This window comes from Phoca vitulina, unplaced genomic scaffold, assembly GCF_004348235.1.
Source record: "Phoca vitulina isolate PV1807 unplaced genomic scaffold, GSC_HSeal_1.0 scaffold10, whole genome shotgun sequence".
In the NCBI taxonomy this organism is placed as follows: Eukaryota; Metazoa; Chordata; class Mammalia; order Carnivora; family Phocidae; genus Phoca; species Phoca vitulina.
The window spans coordinates 44,912,100-44,928,926 of NW_022589713.1; the positions used below are offsets into that span (position 1 = coordinate 44,912,100).

Sequence of the window (16,827 nt, forward strand, 5' to 3'; positions counted from 1 at the left end):
AGCCAGGAAGGCCTTGGAGGAGTCCCTGACCCTCTAATAAACGTGTGCCAGGGGTGCTAGACCCAGGGTAGGCCCCAGAAGAGGGAGCCATCAGAAGTAGTGTTTGCCTTGTGGGTGAGCCAGGCAGGCAAGGAAGTGGTGGGAAGGCAGTGAGACCACGGCGGTGGAGGTTCGAGCTGCAGAGAGGGAGCAGGCTGGCCGGGGCAGGGAGCAGGGGCTCGGCCTGGAGGAGTCAGGAGCAGCGCAGCCTGGGGGAGACAGCGGGGAACGAGTCTGAGCCAGTTTGTGTGTGAAGCCTGTGCCCAGGAGACACGGACCTTAGGCTTGACGGGAGGGTATAGGGGAGTCGCCAAACGCCTTGGAGGAGGGAGGCGAGGAGTAAAAAGTTTGGAAGCACCTGCCAGGTGCCCGGTACTCACTAAGTGCTTTTTGTGCCAACGCATCTCAAAATCCATGTACTGATCAATCTCCTAAGAATTTCATCAAAATGCAGAGTCTCGTTCAGTGGCGGAGCCCCAGGGGCTGCATTTATGGTAAGCTCCCAGTACCTGGGACTGTCCTTTGAAGAGAGAAGCTGTAGTTCATCTCATCTGCACGCCAGTGCAGCCCGGTGAGTGCTGTGGGCCCCTTTTTACAGGCAGGAAAACTGAGGTTCAGTGGGCGTTAGTGGTTCCTGAAAACTGCACTGTTCCCTGGCCTCCCCCGAAGGGGGCAAAAACACAACCTCCACATCCTCACTTCCTCCAAGCTGTGGGGGGCAGACCCACACTCCCCACCCCCACCCTGGCTCTGTCCTCCAGGTTTGTGCATTCAAACCCTCCTGCCATCCGATGGCCTCCAGCCTGGAGCTTCTGCGCTTGACTGCGCCAACATCTAAAGATAGTCGACCTCACAGGAAACCCACTACTATTGGCTAACTTGGCAAATAAAGATGCCCTCAGAGGGAGGGAGAGGGAAATACTCTGTGACAGAGACAGAGACAGTGGGACGGGGTGGCTGATTGTCACGTCCGGAGGTTTCCTTCCCAGGCCCGGCCCAGGTAGGAGCAGAGAACTTGCCAGCACCTGTGGGCTTGCGGGGCGGGGCACCATGGTCAGAGGTCATGGTGGGTGCAGATGCTGGTTTGCTTTCCACGCTAACAAGAGAGACCGTTTTCCCAAAGCTGTTGCGGCCTAATGTCCAAGGGGCTTGAGGGGTGGCGGGTGGCGGGTGATTAGACCATCTTTGATGCACTCGACATGGGATACGATTAGAAGCAACAGTAATTACATGTTAGGGGCATGGAGAATGTTCATGGGTAGGTATTACCTGAAAGAAGCATCGTTTGAAAGTGCATCTGGATGACCGTGAGGATTTAATAACTTCTTAAAGTGAGAAATAGTATCAAAGTTACTATTTTGTTTAAAAAGAGTTCTTATTCTTTTGGAGACTCATACTTACCTGTTTATGGGTGAAATGGTATGACACCTGGATTTATTTTGAAATAATCTAGTAAGACACAGAGTGGGAAATAGATGAAATCGTGACCATTAGTTGCTAATTGAAGCTATGTGGTGCGCGCCTGGTGGTGCTCTCTGCTTTTATGTTTGAAAATTTTATAATAAAAATGGTTTAATATAACACTTGCATCTTAAATGTAAATATAACGACACTTAATATAAATATAAAAACACGCAGAGCAATTGCACGGGAAAAGGCAGAAAGCTAGCTGTGGTTGATTCTGGGAAGTTGGATGGTAGATCGTTCGCTTCTATGTTGTTTTTCCTTTTCTTTCCATGCTTTTTTTGTGCCACCTACATTTGTTACAAAGAGCACCTATTGCATTTACAATGACAACTATTTTAATGAATAAATTGCCAACACAAATTCGATGTCCACTATTAATATATGCTGTTATAATCATTGTGAGGACACGGGCTCAGAAGGTTTGTGTCATGGGAAAACAGTTTCAGGAATTCAGAGAGGACACACGCGTGGGTGCATGAGAGGAGGAACTACATGGAGGACCCAGGCGAGGACTGACCGGGCCTCTCATTTCTCCTTGCTTGACCTTTATCTGGCCATGTCAGCCTGACAGATTCCACAGTCTCTGCTCTGTAGGTTCTCAGCTGAGCTCAGAGAAAAGCCAGGGAATTTTAGGATTTCCCCTCCCCCCAAAAAGTTCATTTTCTTTTTCAAATACTTTAGATAGATAACTCAAGGTAGAAAAAAGTTGAACCTAAAGGAGAAAAGAAGACTGGATTGTGTGAGAAGCATACAAGAAAGCTTCCTGGTAGGGCCCCCCGGGTGGCTCAGTCGGTTGAGCCTCTTGGTTTGGGCCCAGGTCATGATCTCAGGGTCGTGAGATCCAGCCCCATGGCGGGCTCCACGCTAGTACAGTCTGCTTGTCCCTCTCCCTCCCCCTCTGTCCCTGCCCCTACTCAGCGTGCTCTCTCTCTTCCCTCTCTCAAATAAATAAATAAAATCTGAAGGAAGGAAGGAAGAAAAGACGGAAGGAAGGAAGCTAGCTTCCTGGTGAAGCTTCTGTGGAGCTTCCAGGGTCTGCTCAGGGGCAGGTCATCCCATGCCCAGGGGTGCCTGGGAGGGACTGGGTTCTATGAGAGGAGGTAGGCGGCCGCTGGGCACCACTGCGTGTGTGTGTGTGTGTGTGTGTGTGTGTGTGTGTGCATGTGAGCTGGTTTGGATTTACATCCTTTGCCTGCCTTTTGGCTTGGCTTCATTTTCACACAGGGATGCAGGACAGGATGTGGCTCTTGCCCACACCCCCCAGAAGGGAGCCAGGACTGTGTGTCAGCCACATGCTGACCGTACCCTAAGCCAGGCTCCACGAGTGTCACTGTCTCCGCTTCACAGGGGGTGGGAGAGGGAGCTTGGCTTTGGAATGAAGGCTTGGCTCTGCACTTGACCTTGCTACGCCTCAGGTCCTGCTGTAAAATAAATACTAGCCATGAGTAGATCATCGCTGAAGCCGAGTGATGGGTATAGGTTGAATATCTGTGAGTATTATGGGCAAGGTAGATAAAGTTCTGACCGCATTGTCTGGCCATGTTTGGTGCTTAATAAACAATATGTGTTGTCATTGCGGGACGCTGAAGATCAGAAGGTTTGTGCACCTTAAGACCACTAACCACGTTCAAATGAAGTTGGGAGGGGCAGGGAGAAGGGGTCTGCCAGAGCCCACCCAGGTCAAAACCAGCTTCCATTCCCCACCCACCCCCTTCCACCGTGGCCGGGCTGTGGAAGGGCAGCAATATCAGGTATGGTCCCACTCCAGAGACCCTGGCCTCAAAGACCCTCCTTCTCAGGGTCTGGGACATTCAGCTACCCCCTCCCCTCCCCGGCCAGACCTCTGACCCGGAACAGAGTCCTCGGCTACCCCTGTTTCACTCAGGTGCACAGATTCCCCCTCGGAGAGGGCTAGAGTCAGCACCCACAGCGGCTGAGCTGGACAGGGAAGGCAACCCCTGCGGTCCCACGGCGGGTCCCAGGGACGAGGAGGGGGCGCACAGGCCCGGTCTCTGCTGGCTTTTCCGGGCACTGGTTCCGAGTCCCAGCGGCACAATCCAGGGGTTCCAAGGGCTGGCCTCACCCACTTTGCCCAGGAGCACCAAAGCTGGAGCTTCCAGCTGAGTCCTGATCCTGCGTGCCCTCCGTGGGGGCTCAGAATGCACCAGCTGCCCCGGGGGGCTGCCCCAGTCGGGCTTCAACTACCCCCTCTTCTGATCTGGCCAAAGAGCAACTCTTTGGGGTTATGCATCTTTGTAGGGAAGAAAACCTATATCACATCTCTATAAATATATATTTTTATATTATATATTATATAATAATATATTATATATAGATTTTTATATATTTTTTTAAAGATTTTATTTATTTATTTATTTATTATTTATTTGAGAGAGAGAGAGAGAATCTCAAGCAGACTCCGCACTGAGTGCAGGGCATGACGTGGGGCTCGATCTCACGACCCCGAGATCATGACCTGAGCCAAAACCAACTGACTGAGCCACCCAGGCACCCCTCTTTAAATATCAAAAAAGAGGGCGCCTGGGTGGCTCAGTTGGTTAAGCAACTGCCTTCGGCTCAGGTCATGATCCTGGAGTCCCTGGATCGAGTCCCGCATCGGGCTCCCTGCTCGGCAGGGAGTCTGCTTCTCCCTCTGACCCTCCCCCCTCTCATGTACTCGCTCTCTCTCATTCTCTCTCTCTCAAATAAAAATAAATAAAATCTTTAAAAAAAAAAATAAATAAATAAATAAATAAATAAATATCAAAAAAGAAATTTTGCAGGCCCTCTTTGTCCCTTTCCTTAAACCTATGTTCATTGTGAAATATGGCACACTCAAAGAACAGTGGGCAGATTAACAACTTATAAATCAACCTGCCACCCGACCACCAGCCAGACAGCAGGAGAAACCCAGGCCGGCCCCCAGCAGCCTCCCTTACATCCCTTCCTGACTGCCACCCTGCCCTCCCAGAAGTCACCGCTTCCTTACTCATCCTTAGAGTTCTACCCCTTAGATATGCATCCCCAAATAATATGCATCATCGTTGCCGGTTTTTGACCTTCATAGGCATGCATTCACACAGTAGGTTTGCTTTTGGGTCTGCATTTTTAAAATGCATCCATGCTGTGGGAGATGTAAATGCACACACACCACTGGTCGTGACGGTGTTGTCCACAGCGGCCCCAGGGCCGAAAGCCACCCAGGTGTGCATCAACCGTGGAAGAGATCACCGTGGAACGCTCACACGGTGCCCACCTGTTCAGCAATGGCAATGAGCAGACACCAGCCACCGCAGTAGCGTGGATGAGATACTTCCAGAAACACTGGGAGGAACATACAGATACATGCAAAATTGGTCCCTAACCACAAGGGCGGTTATCAAGCACGTCTCCACCAGACACAGTTTCTATTTCTGCAAACAAGATTATTGCGTTGCTATCAGTCTCCTGAACTTACAGAGCTGTATATCGGCCAGAAAATGAAAGGGGGAGGTAGCCCAGAAGGGTGTGCTAGCCAGGGCACCCAGTAATTTCCCCTCTCTTTCAAAGTCTTATAATTCTCCTACAGTTCCTTAGCGTGGAATTTGAGGACCCTCTGTTCACCTCTCTTCTGTCTTCTCGGCCCTTGCTCTCTCTGCATCTTTTCCTGAACCCTCCACACAGACTAAACTCGACTTCCATGAAGGCTCCAGGAGCACACCGGCCCCTTCCAACCCCACCATCCTCACTTCCATCTGTTTCTAGTATATTCCCTCACACCCCCTCTGCGGAGTCTTGACCCCGGAAAACATCCCTGTGCTCAGACCCTCCAGTGCCTTTGGCTTCAATACCCCCACCCCCGCTTCCCACCTCCACATTTGTCTACCTGGAAGAAACCCCCAGCTTTAAGACTCAGTTTAAATGATCCAATCCTTGGGTTTCCCCTAACTTTTCTTATATTCTGTTACTGAACATTAACAGCAACTTAAAGACTGTATCTTAGCCATTTTTACCTCCACCAAATGGAGCACAGAGCCTAGTGTTACGGAAATAAAATTAAAAATAAGATCTCCAACCCAGAAAAACCTCTCACAGAGATAATAGAGAAAGAAAACACCTTTATTATTAACTAGGCATGAAACCAGAATGTGATGCCCATCTCGGGCAATCTGCTAAGAGATTGCAGAGATGGGGGGAAAGAAATCCTACCTCTTTACACAGCCAAGCAGATACAGTCCCTAATGTGAGAGACACATGCCTAGTCCTCACTCGAGAGAACTCGACAGTCACACACATCCTAACTTTACCATGGTAACTGGGGTGACCATCTGTGTTAGCTGATTGGCTTCATCCCGAGAAGAAATAGACTCGTATCTTTATGACGGGAAGTATTTTTGTAACTTGGAGCGAGGCACCCACCTACTCTTCCACAGAAACTGGGTGACAGGGGCACTAATTCTTTTTTTTTTTTTTAAGATTTTATTTATTTGAGAGAGAGCGAGAACGCAAGGAGGGGGAGTGGGAGAGGGAGAGGCAGACTCCCCGCTGAACAGAGAGCCCGATGCGGGGCTCGATCCCAGGGCCCCGGGATCATGACCTGAGCTGAAGGCAGATGCTTAACCGACTGAGCCACCCAGGCACCCCAAGGGCGCTGATTCTTGATGTTTACTTTTCAAAGAGAAGGCCCCCAGGTCCTTGAGAAAGATTCCTGGGTCATAAAGCTGACAAAAGAGGTGATCACATTTTCAAAAGGACACATACCTACATTTCAGAGAGGAGAATGTACTTCCAGTGACAAGTTTTCTAAAGCAAGCATCCTAGGAAGGAGGAGGCAAAGGAGAATCTCATCTCTTACTTTCAAGGGGGAGAAGTAAACCTCTTACGCATTATTTTTATTTGTCATTACACAAGCATATGGTTAAGATACATAACAGATATTGGCTTAGTTAATAATTAATTTAAAATCCACCTCTTCCTCAGTTACTAGACAAAAGTCCTAAAGCATTTCCTTTCAGAACCTCACAGTGCGGCGGAGATAAGAAAATGGCATAGTGTACTTGGAAGAGGAAACGGGAGGGAGACGCGTCAAACCCAGAACCACGGCGGCTTCGGTGGAAGGGTGGCTCACCGAGCAGCCTCAGGGTTGTTTTCTCCCGCTGCTGGTCTTGGAGGGGCGTCCGTGTGGCCGGTCCAAACGCTGGTGGGTGGGTGAGGCCGTGTTGTTTCAGGTGGGCTGCTTGCTGACATAGAAAGGGCCACTCGGGTCACCTGCACAGGGGAGGGGCTACAAGGTGTAAAATGTGCCCTTAGAGCTCCTCTGCATGCAATTCGGGTCCCCTCCATCTGCCCCTCTTTTGCCTTCACATCCTCACCTCTCCCTGCAACCCACAGGGTGTCTCAGAAAGTTAGCTGTCCCTGTAAATGGGAAAACCATCAGGACCTGGTAAGACTCCGGCGCCCAAACAGCTGGGGGTGTAGGCTTGGGCCCAGACCCAAAAGCCTCCTATCCAGGGCAAAGTGAAGCTCAAGACTTGTTAGGACCACAGTCAACTGACCCAGCTCTCTGTCTCCAAACAGAACCCCACCTGGATGCTGGCAGGCTGTGAGCCCAGAAGATTCATGTTCATGAGCAGCCACTTCTCTTGACACTAGGCCATGCTCTCCCTGACCCAGGACTCATGTTGTGCTTGAGTTTGGTTGTTGTTGGAAACTTAAGTGTGCCAGAGCTGGCCAGGCCCTTAGGGTCTGTCCGGTCTGATGCTTTCATTTCACATATGAGGAAAGTGAGGCAGAGCCAGAGTGAGCTGCCCAGGGTCTCCCAGCCGTCTGCGGGATGTGTGGGCCTCTGTGAAGCACACGGCTCAGAAGAGCATCACCCTGTTTTTTGTTAACTTTTTATTTTAATTCCAGTATGGTTACCATAAAGTGTTATATGAATTTCAGGTGTACCATACAGTGACTCAACAATTGCGTACTTTACTCCGTACTCATCATGAGAAGGGTACTGTGTCACCATATATTTGAAGGCAGGAAATAAGCCGACCCTACAGCCTTCAGCCTCTTCTTCTCTAGAGAAAAGGATTCCAAATTTCTTCACCAGCATTGATGAGAGCTAGATTCCGGGGGTCTGGCAGTGAGGACCCCCTAGTCGTGGCTGGAGGGGTGAATATCCCCCCCACACCTTCATCTCCCGACTTCCTGCCTTTCCCCTCAGGGTCAGCCTCGTGGGTTCTGAGTCCAGAGGGGAAAAATGCAGGACAAGTGTTCAGGCTGGCATCATGGGTCATATTCTTTCCAGGGGGTGCTGAGTCTGCTATTTCTCAGTTCTAGATCTAGAGAAGTGGTCTGCGATAAGCTGCAGACTTCTGCTCCAAGAGGGAGAGGCTGGTGCCGTGCAGGGAGCATGGCTCTGTGGAGAGGCTCATGTGGGCTGAAATCCTGGCTCTGTTGCTCCTTGGACGAGTTTCCCGGATCTCTCAGAGCTGCTGTTGGTTCAGTCGTACAGGAAGGACAACCATTCTCATGGGGGGTTGTCAAGGGAATGAAATAGGGTCTTGTGTATGGAGCGGGGCACTCAGGCGGCACCCGAGAATGGTAGCTTCCTCTCCTTCCACACTGGGCTTTCCGAGGATAGCTTCAGGCTCTGGGACATTTTCAGCACGGTGGCACCCCCATGCAGAACGTTGGGGTCAGGACTCAAGCAATCTTTACCATCCTCTAATTTCCTTTGTAAAGGAAAAGCATTCAACCACACTTTTCTTGGCATTAGAAACCAACAGAACCTCAAACCCGGTCTTCACTCAGGGGTCTAAAAAGCCATAAGCAGAGAGCAAAGAGGGAAAAACAAACCAACAGAAAACAAAAAAGGACGCACTGGGTCTAGCAGACAATAAGCAGGATGTGAAGCCAAAGATGGGGGAAGCAGCCCAAAAAGGATGTGGGACAGAATAAGAAAGTGGACCCGGGCCGTTTAAATGAAAAGGGAAGTAGAGAACAGGGAAGCTGATTGGAAACAATGGGTAAATGACGACCCAAAAAAAGCTGAAATATAAATGAGCAGGCCTGAGAAAAGGAAGTGGGCCGGAGGAAGCAGAGCAGGATCGGAGATGGGAGGCGAGCGAGTGAGTTGATCGAGCAGGTTCGTTTCTACTGGAGTATGCAACCCATGTGCACTCAGAGCTCTGCTTCTGGGCTCAGCTCAAACTCTTGCAGTTCAACAGCATTTAGTAAACCTTGACTGAGGGGACAAGAGGCTGAGGCGAACTGAGAACAGCCTGGAGCGGTTTCTATACTTGCCACAGCCCTCAGCTCACCCGGCATGCATCTCTCCTCTGGAATCCCCATCTGTATGAGACTCAGCTTAGGAGGCCCTGCAAAGAAGGCTTATCTCCTTGGATTCCTGCGCTTGGTTCCTGCTGTCCTCAGGGGCCAGGAAAGCCGGTGTCCAGCCAATCAGATCCCTGGTGGCCCTTCAGCCTGCCCGGAAGACCGCCCTCAAGGACTGGCCCTGCTCCCATCTGCTGCCGGGACGCCCCATTGTTAGGCTTGTCTCCCAATCGTGGGACATCTCAGAGGATCCAGAAATAATAAGAGGACCACCGAGCTCAGACCCACCGTTCCTAAAAAGGTCCCTCCTTTGATCAGGCTGTCAAGTTCAGCGGCATAATTCAGTGACGTCCTTCCTGGCTGTCAGGTTTCTGATGTAAATGGTGCCCTTGCATGCTCTGGGCTTCTCAGCCAGCAAAGCTGGCTTCAAACTGGCCCGAGGGCTCAGACTGCATAGAAACCTGGGCCACCCCTGAGCTGCGCCGCAGCGAGGCAGGGCTGGGCCCTGACACTAGCACAGAAGAGTCTGTGGCTGCAGGCAGCTGTGATTTCTGACCCTGGAGAGCTGGTGGGTCTGGGCTTGTCTCCAACGGCTCTCCAAGGGTGGCCAAAGCAGCACTTCTGTTTCTGTATGCCCTCCATTCGTTCATTCGCTCACTCATTCATTCCTTCATTCAACACACTAGGCATCCACTAAGCATCCAGAGTTCAAGCAAGGGCCCCGGCCCGGGATCAGGAAGGACATTCGGGTGCCCTATGGGCACCTCTGGGAACCGGACAATCGAAAGGCCGCTGTCACTCTTCCTCCCACAGAGCAATTTGGAATGAAAGTCTAGGAGACAATATTTATCCTCCTGCAAATATTCCTGTGGCATTGGCTTGGGGCCAGGCCTCTCCCTCTGTTGAACACCGGTCTGCAGAGCTGAAGGAGACCCTGTTCCTCTCTCAGGAACTCCCAGTCTTGGGCAGGGCAGACAGCCTGGCCACACGTGGGCCCAAACAGTAGCCCTGCCACATGCCAGCTGTGTTGCCTTGAGCAAGTTACTCACCCTCTCTGAGTGCATCTACTTGCCCATAAAGTAGAGAGAAGTATCCTGTTATGTGTTGGCTACCATTTCTTGAGCATGTACTATGTGCTGGTTATCATATTAGACTATTTACTTACTTATTTATTTTAATTTTTCATATAACTCATATTATATTTTTATTTTTATTTTTAAAACTTCAAGGCAATTCATGAATGTTTTTCCCAAAATAGGTAATAAGTGTTTAGCAATGAGCCTGACAGCTGAGTAAAAACTCAGTAAAGGTATGCTTTTTTTACTCCCCTACGTCCCCCCTCCTCCCCCCACCGAAAAAAAAAAAACCTGAAAAGAAAATATTTTTTATTTCAGGGAAAAAAATAAAACCAACTTTACAGACCAATACCTTGGGTGGGAGTGAACAACACAAGAGTTCACAGGCAAACTGGATGATCGCAAAGGTCTGAAATGTTTCTGCTTCCTCGCCAAAAGCATTTATTAAGTGCCTGCTGTGTGCAACACACCGTGCCAGGTGCTGTCCTCAGAACAGCACTGTGGGCAGACATGAGAATGAGTCTCAGTCTTGCAGATGAGGAATGTCAGACTCAGAGGTTCCAAGTTCACCCAGGGTCACTTGGCCAGAGAAACAGACATGAGATTCAGCCACGGGAGAGCCCAAGTCTGCCCACCTCCCTGAGCCCGAGTCTGCCCACCTCCCTGTTCTCCCTCCTCGGTGACCCAGGGACACCTGCTGGAAGATTTAGAGGAGGTCCCTGTGTATAAGGCACAGTGCCGGGAGTGGAAATTAAACCTACATCATGCAGCTTTGGCAAAATCAAGCCAATGCACCAGCACAAATTTCCTGGGCCACAGGACTGAGCACAGGTATGAAGAGATACCACGCAATCTTCCTTGTCCTTGACCTCCTCTCAAGGCCAACTGTGTCAGCTCCTTTCACTGGGGGAAAATGGAGAAGGAAGAGGGTGGTAGCTCAGGTTCCCTAACTTATGATCACTGAGGGCTTGACTATTTCCACTCTCACACAGCTGTGCATCTGGGAAGATGGGCTGCTACCATAAGCCACGTGCATGGAGTAGGAATGTCCCCGTCTCCCCATATCTCAGCTTGAACCATTTGAAATTGACACTTGTGTAGCTCAAAAGGGGTAGCACATCAGCCATTTTATGTGGTTAAACTAAATATTATTGATTAGGGTCACAAGCAGAGGTTCATCTCTGAGGAAAGGGGGGGTGTGACTTAAAACAAAGAAAGCATACACTCTCCCCGGGGGTTGGGCACTCCATCCCAGCCTGAGATGCCCAGGTCAGAAAGGCTTAACCAACTTCATGCTGGAAGAATTTGGGGAAGATGCAGAGATGGGCCAGAACACAAAGCAGAGGCTGGGAAGGGAGAAGCAAAGCCCTGGCTGGAAGGGTGGGCCCTCACCTTGGCAGAGACACAGTCTTGGTAAAACCAGAATGAAAAGGATGCAGTGAGGTGTGAAAACTCCCTTGGTTAAAGAGGTGTGTACTTTGTTTTCAGTTGTGGTGGGAGGGAGGCAGCAACAACCAGGAGGTGTGCTCTGAACATACTTGGGGGTTCTCGGGGGCCTGTCCGTGGCATCACAAGGAAGAGGAGGAGGCCCCAGCGGGCCAGAGTGAAAGGGTTGCCCTTGTAGCCTCTGGAGTGACAAGCGAGTCCTGGCTGGGGAGGTCAAGGGAGAAGGGAACAAGTGTTACTTCTCTACCTGTGCAGAAATGTCTTGTCTTTCGATTTTTGTTCGAAGAAACAAAATTCTTATGAATCGCCAGGCCACAGTGAGTGCAGCGCTGGTAATTATGGGATAAATTAGCCACCTGGACCCAGTACAGCAGGCTGACTGAGCATGATCCCCCATACAGGATCAATCAGTCCTTTCATAACAGCAGAGGCCCTATGATGGCAATGGCAACACTCCTCTCTCTTCACTTGGATTTGTGGGATGGCCATCCATGGCTGTCTACTTAGAACTGAGGGGTTTCCAACTTTTGGTGCTAAAACCAGAAAGTCTTGGGCAAACCGAGACAAGGTGGTCACTTTAGAGTGTATGACTCTGTGTCTTATCCCTTAAGGAAGAGAAGGACCTGTTGGTTCCAAGTGAAAGAGAAAGGGTTCTCAAAAACAAAGATGAGGGACTTCTGGGTACAGGTCTGCTCAGGGCTCTGTGTGTCTGAAGAGTGTCTGAGACCTCTCTCTTCAATCTCAGCCTCCTACAGGAGAAATTGGGATCCAGAGGGTAAAGGAGGTGGGAATAAGGAAGGAGTTGGAGAATTGCTTCAGGGAAGTTTGGACTAGACATGTGAATTATGGCTGCACCCCCCTACCATCCCACCCCCTCTTCTCCACACCCATAGTCCTCTCTCCCACTATCCACACACTGGTCAACCTTTTGGATACATGTTTGAAAATCAAAGAAAAGATCTGTCTCAAGCTTCAAAAGGTCTAGATTCAAATGCTAGCTGAGCCATTCACTGTGTAGCTCTGGGCAAATCTCTGAACCTCTCAGAGACCTGGTTTCCTCTTCTGTCAGAGGAATCTGGTATAGCCTCCATCAAGAGTCTATTGTGGAGATTAAACAAGATGAAGTGCGTGACATTGGGAAGTGTATTGGTTAGGCACCCAACCAATATTTGTTCCTTCCAGCCTTGCTTATGTGTGGGGCCAGATACAATCCCAACTTTGTTTCTCTGAGAACTAATGCTGTTACTTGTTTTCCTTCCTGATCCAGGCCCTCACCATGCCCACCCACTCCCCTGAATCAATTTTAGAATACTTTGAGTATGATGAGTCTGCTGAAGCCTGTGATATGGGGGACATCGTGGCCTTTGGGACCATCTTCCTGTCCATACTCTACTGCCTTGTCTTTGCCTTTGGCCTGCTGGGAAATTTGCTGGTGGTGTTTGCCCTCACCAACAGCCGGAAGCCCAAGAGTATCACCGACATTTACCTCCTGAATCTGGCCTTGTCTGATCTGCTCTTTGCAGCCACCTTACCCTTCTGGACTCACTACCTGATAAGTGAACAAGGCCTTCACCATGCTGTGTGCAAACTCACCACCGCCTTCTTCTTCATCGGCTTTTTTGGAGGCATATTCTTCATCACTGTCATCAGCATTGATAGGTACCTGGCCATTGTCCTGGCAGCCAACTCCATGCACAACCGGACTGTGCAGCATGGCGTCACCATCAGCCTAGGCGTCTGGGCGGCAGCCATCTTGGTGGCAGCACCTCAGTTCATGTTCACAAAACAAAAAGAAAATGAATGCCTCGGTGACTACCCTGAGGTCCTGCAGGAACTCTGGCCTGTGCTCCGCAACGTGGAAGTAAATTTGCTTGGCTTCCTGCTCCCCCTGCTCATTATGAGTTACTGTTACATCAGAATCATGCAGACACTATTTTCCTGTAAGAACCACAAGAAAGCCAAAGCCATTAAACTGATCTTTCTGGTGGTCATCATGTTTTTCCTCTTCTGGACACCCTACAACATCATGATTTTCTTAGAGACACTTAATCTCTATGACTTCTTTCCCAGTTGTGACATGAAGAGGGATCTGAGGTTGGCCCTCAGTGTGACCGAGACAATTGCGTTTATCCACTGTTGCCTCAATCCCTTTATATACGCATTTGCTGGAGAGAAGTTCAGAAGATACCTTTACCACTTGTATAGGAAATGTCTGGCTGTCCTGTGTGGTCGTCCTGTCCACGTCAGTTTCTCCCCGACTGAATCACAAACGAGCAGGCGGGAAAGCATTCTGAGCAGCAATTTTACTCACCACACCAGTGATGGAGACGGGTCCATCATTCTCTGAAGGGATACCCAAAGCTTTATTCCCACAGAGAGCCTGGAGTTCCTGAGCTTGACACTGAATAATGAGGACAGACTTTTTTGTTTCTTACATGCAAGAAATGATGAACCGAATGCTCCAAAACAACCCTAAAGCATTTTTGAGAATTCTGCCAAAATTTGAATGATAAAGGGGAGGCACATCTCTAACTGCAAATGTCAGGACTTTTTGTTTACAAATGATAAAAATTCAACTCAGACTAGCTTAGCTAAAGAGGAGGTGGGAAGTATCATTCACATGGTGGCATGAACAAGAGGGTGGCTGAGCCCTCCCTCAAAGTAGAAACTAGGGCTTGAGTCCAGCTGGAATTTCCTCTCTCCGGCTCTCAAATCTCTGAGGGGTGACAGAGCTTCCAGACACAGCTTAGCCAATAGTGAGGGACTGAAACCCATCCTTCTCTGGCCTCAAGGTTAAAATTCCCAGGGAAGGGCTCTCATTGGCCGTGTTTGAATCAGATGTCCATCCCTGGACCAGGTTATATCCATGGGGGGAGAATAGATAAGATGGCAGCCTCCATTCCAGTCTCATGGTTAGAGGTGCAGGAAGACATATTTCCAAGAAGCCGGAGGGGCGGGTGCTGTTTTGATCTGACAGAACAAGAGCTGCCCACCAACCTTACCATGTGTCTGGGCCAGGCTTCTCACTGATCACACCAGCCAGCACACACTGCCAACGTCCTCTCCCTGAAGCCCCTTTCTCTCATGCCCCCAAGCCTACAATGGTTGCCCATGGCCTACGGCATCAAATTTGAGACCCTCCATTATGCAGTCCCACCAGCAGATTCCCCATTTCTCCCCCTTCCCAAAAGAATCCAGCCTCTTAGCCAGCCAGGTCTCCTCCATCCAGCCTTAAGCATCATCACCTACTTCCAGGACCAGGGAGATAAATAGAAAGAACCCTGGCCCAAACTGAGAAAAGACGGTTTCCAATCCCAGTTCATCACTTGGCCTGCTGGGTAGCCTGGAGCTGGACCAGCTTCAGCTTCCTCATCTATAGAATGGAGATAATGGTATTTTTCACATAAGGAGCATCCTTTCCAGCATGAGGAACCAGCCACCAATTCTTACAGGTCCCAACCCTCTTACCTGATTCTCAAACTTCAGCTTTCCCCCCTACTTGGCACAGTGCTTAAGGGGGAATGTTGGCAGAGCCTTGGCTCTGCTGTTTGATGTAGCTCAGATACAGAGGAGGCTGCTTCTTGCAGTGGCACTCAGCGGGCACTCCTACATATACAGATTGCCAGTCCTCCCTGACCCAGCCCTCCAGACTGCCTTGAATGTGTCTTTCCAATTGTTTCGTGGCAAGCCCCTGCCCATCTGGAGAGAACCCCCATCATTCATGCCATTGCCAACCTGGAGAGCCAGGGCCCTAGGAGCAGATTTTTCCCCCTTTTCAGTAGACTTCTGGGTTGGTCTAATACTTCAGAGCTTGAAAAACAATTGTATTAAAGCTAAAGAGAATGTCACCTATAACCTAAACATGTAATACCTTCATTTGCCCACCAAGAATTTGTTCACACTTTCACATGTTTAGAGTTGAAAGCATCATGTACAGACTGTTTTGTAATATGCTATTTTTCTCTTAACATTAGGCCACAAATAGTTCTCTGTTTCTGTATAGTTTTGTTATGGTGGCTCCAGAAGTCTCTGCCAGGTTGTGTACTCATTGAAGGCATCTGACTCACTGCTGTATTTCCGACACCTCCTTGGCAGTCAGTATGTTGGTTTAATCAATGAGAGAATGAATCATGTTCCATCAAGATCGTGTACTGTAATTTACTCACCATTATCCTGTTGATAAGCTTGTTTCCAATATTTAGCAAATACATATTTACAGCACTTCTGTCTGTGTAATTCCCTGTCTCCTCTTCAGTGATTTCCTTTGGATAAATTCCTCACCATGGGGGTAACTGGGACAAAGCGCACAGGAAACGTTTGGCTTTGCACACATACACACAAAATTATTATGAAATTGTTATTGGGCATATATTATATGCGTTATGCGGACTCAGATCCAGAGTGGTTCCAAAGATGAGTGAGGCCAGGTCTCTGCCCTCACTGATTTAACATTCAAGTGCAGAACAGAGAAGTAAACAAATAAACATACTTTGCATTAATTGGTCACACAAGAGCAGTCGGACCTGAGTCTTTAAGGGTAAGGAGCTCTCCAGGCAAAGGAAGGGATGGCATTCTAGGCTCAGTGAATGTCATACGTAAAGGAGGTGTGTGAGGGCATGGGGATCTTAAGATGCGGGAAAAGTGTGTGAATAGTGAAAGGCATTAGGAGCAGAGTGGGTGGGGAGACTCTCCTGGAACGTTGGCTCAAACAACTAACAGAGGGGCACATTCTCCTCAGGCTATCCACAAGTTTGTTCCATTATCACTTGAACCTCATTGCAACTGTTGAATCATAAAACTTTTAATTAAATTTTAACTTATTTCTGGACTCCCAAGAAAAGAGGGAAAAATTCTTTTGGCTTGAAAAATAAAAGTAGAGAGACGAAGCACTTTCATTTCTAAATGAAAATTAAATTTGTGTCATAAGAAACATTCACTCATTCATTTTGCTGAATAAGACAGAATAGGGAGGAAATAGGGAAGTTCATTGAAAAACCCTAAATAGCAATGATGTTGGTGGCTAAATAAAGGAAGGCACATTTGAAAAAGACAGTTGGCCCTAAGAGCACAGCTGGATCAGACCCAGTACTGCTTCTGAGTTCCGGGCTTCCCAAAAGCAGAGGGAAATGGTGGACTCCAAAAGCAGAGAGAGATCTGTGATTGAGTCCCAACATATTAACTCTGTGACCTTGGGCAAGTTACTTGACATCTCTGAGGCTCAGTTTCCTCATTTGAAAAATAAGAATAAAAGTAGTACCCTCCTCCTAGGATTATTGTGAGGATTTAGTAAGATTACCTTCACAATGCTCACAGTGCAGGTCTGGCAAAGCAAGCTCAAATAAATGGTGGTGACTATTTTTGGTTTTTCCCTTCTTCTTCTCCTTTTTCTTAAATTGAACCTTTCCCAGCAAAGAAACTCATACTATCTTGTCCTTGCCTTCTTATTCTCCTTAGTCCCAGAGTCACAGAACTGTAGCGCCGATGAGGGACAGGA

The 16,827-nt window shown here is 48.9% G+C and overlaps 1 protein-coding gene across 1 annotated transcript; it reads left to right on the top strand.

The window, feature by feature from the left end:
* The first annotated feature begins 955 nt into the window (after window positions 1–955).
* On the top strand, window positions 956–16,028 carry CX3CR1 (C-X3-C motif chemokine receptor 1). The gene is made up of 2 exons (XM_032408965.1): window positions 956–1,039; window positions 12,601–16,028. The coding sequence occupies exon 2, from the start codon at window positions 12,610–12,612 to the stop codon at window positions 13,678–13,680; it is 1,071 nt and encodes a 356-aa protein (XP_032264856.1). The 5' UTR covers window positions 956–1,039; window positions 12,601–12,609; the 3' UTR covers window positions 13,681–16,028.
* The last annotated feature ends 799 nt before the right edge of the window (window positions 16,029–16,827 follow it).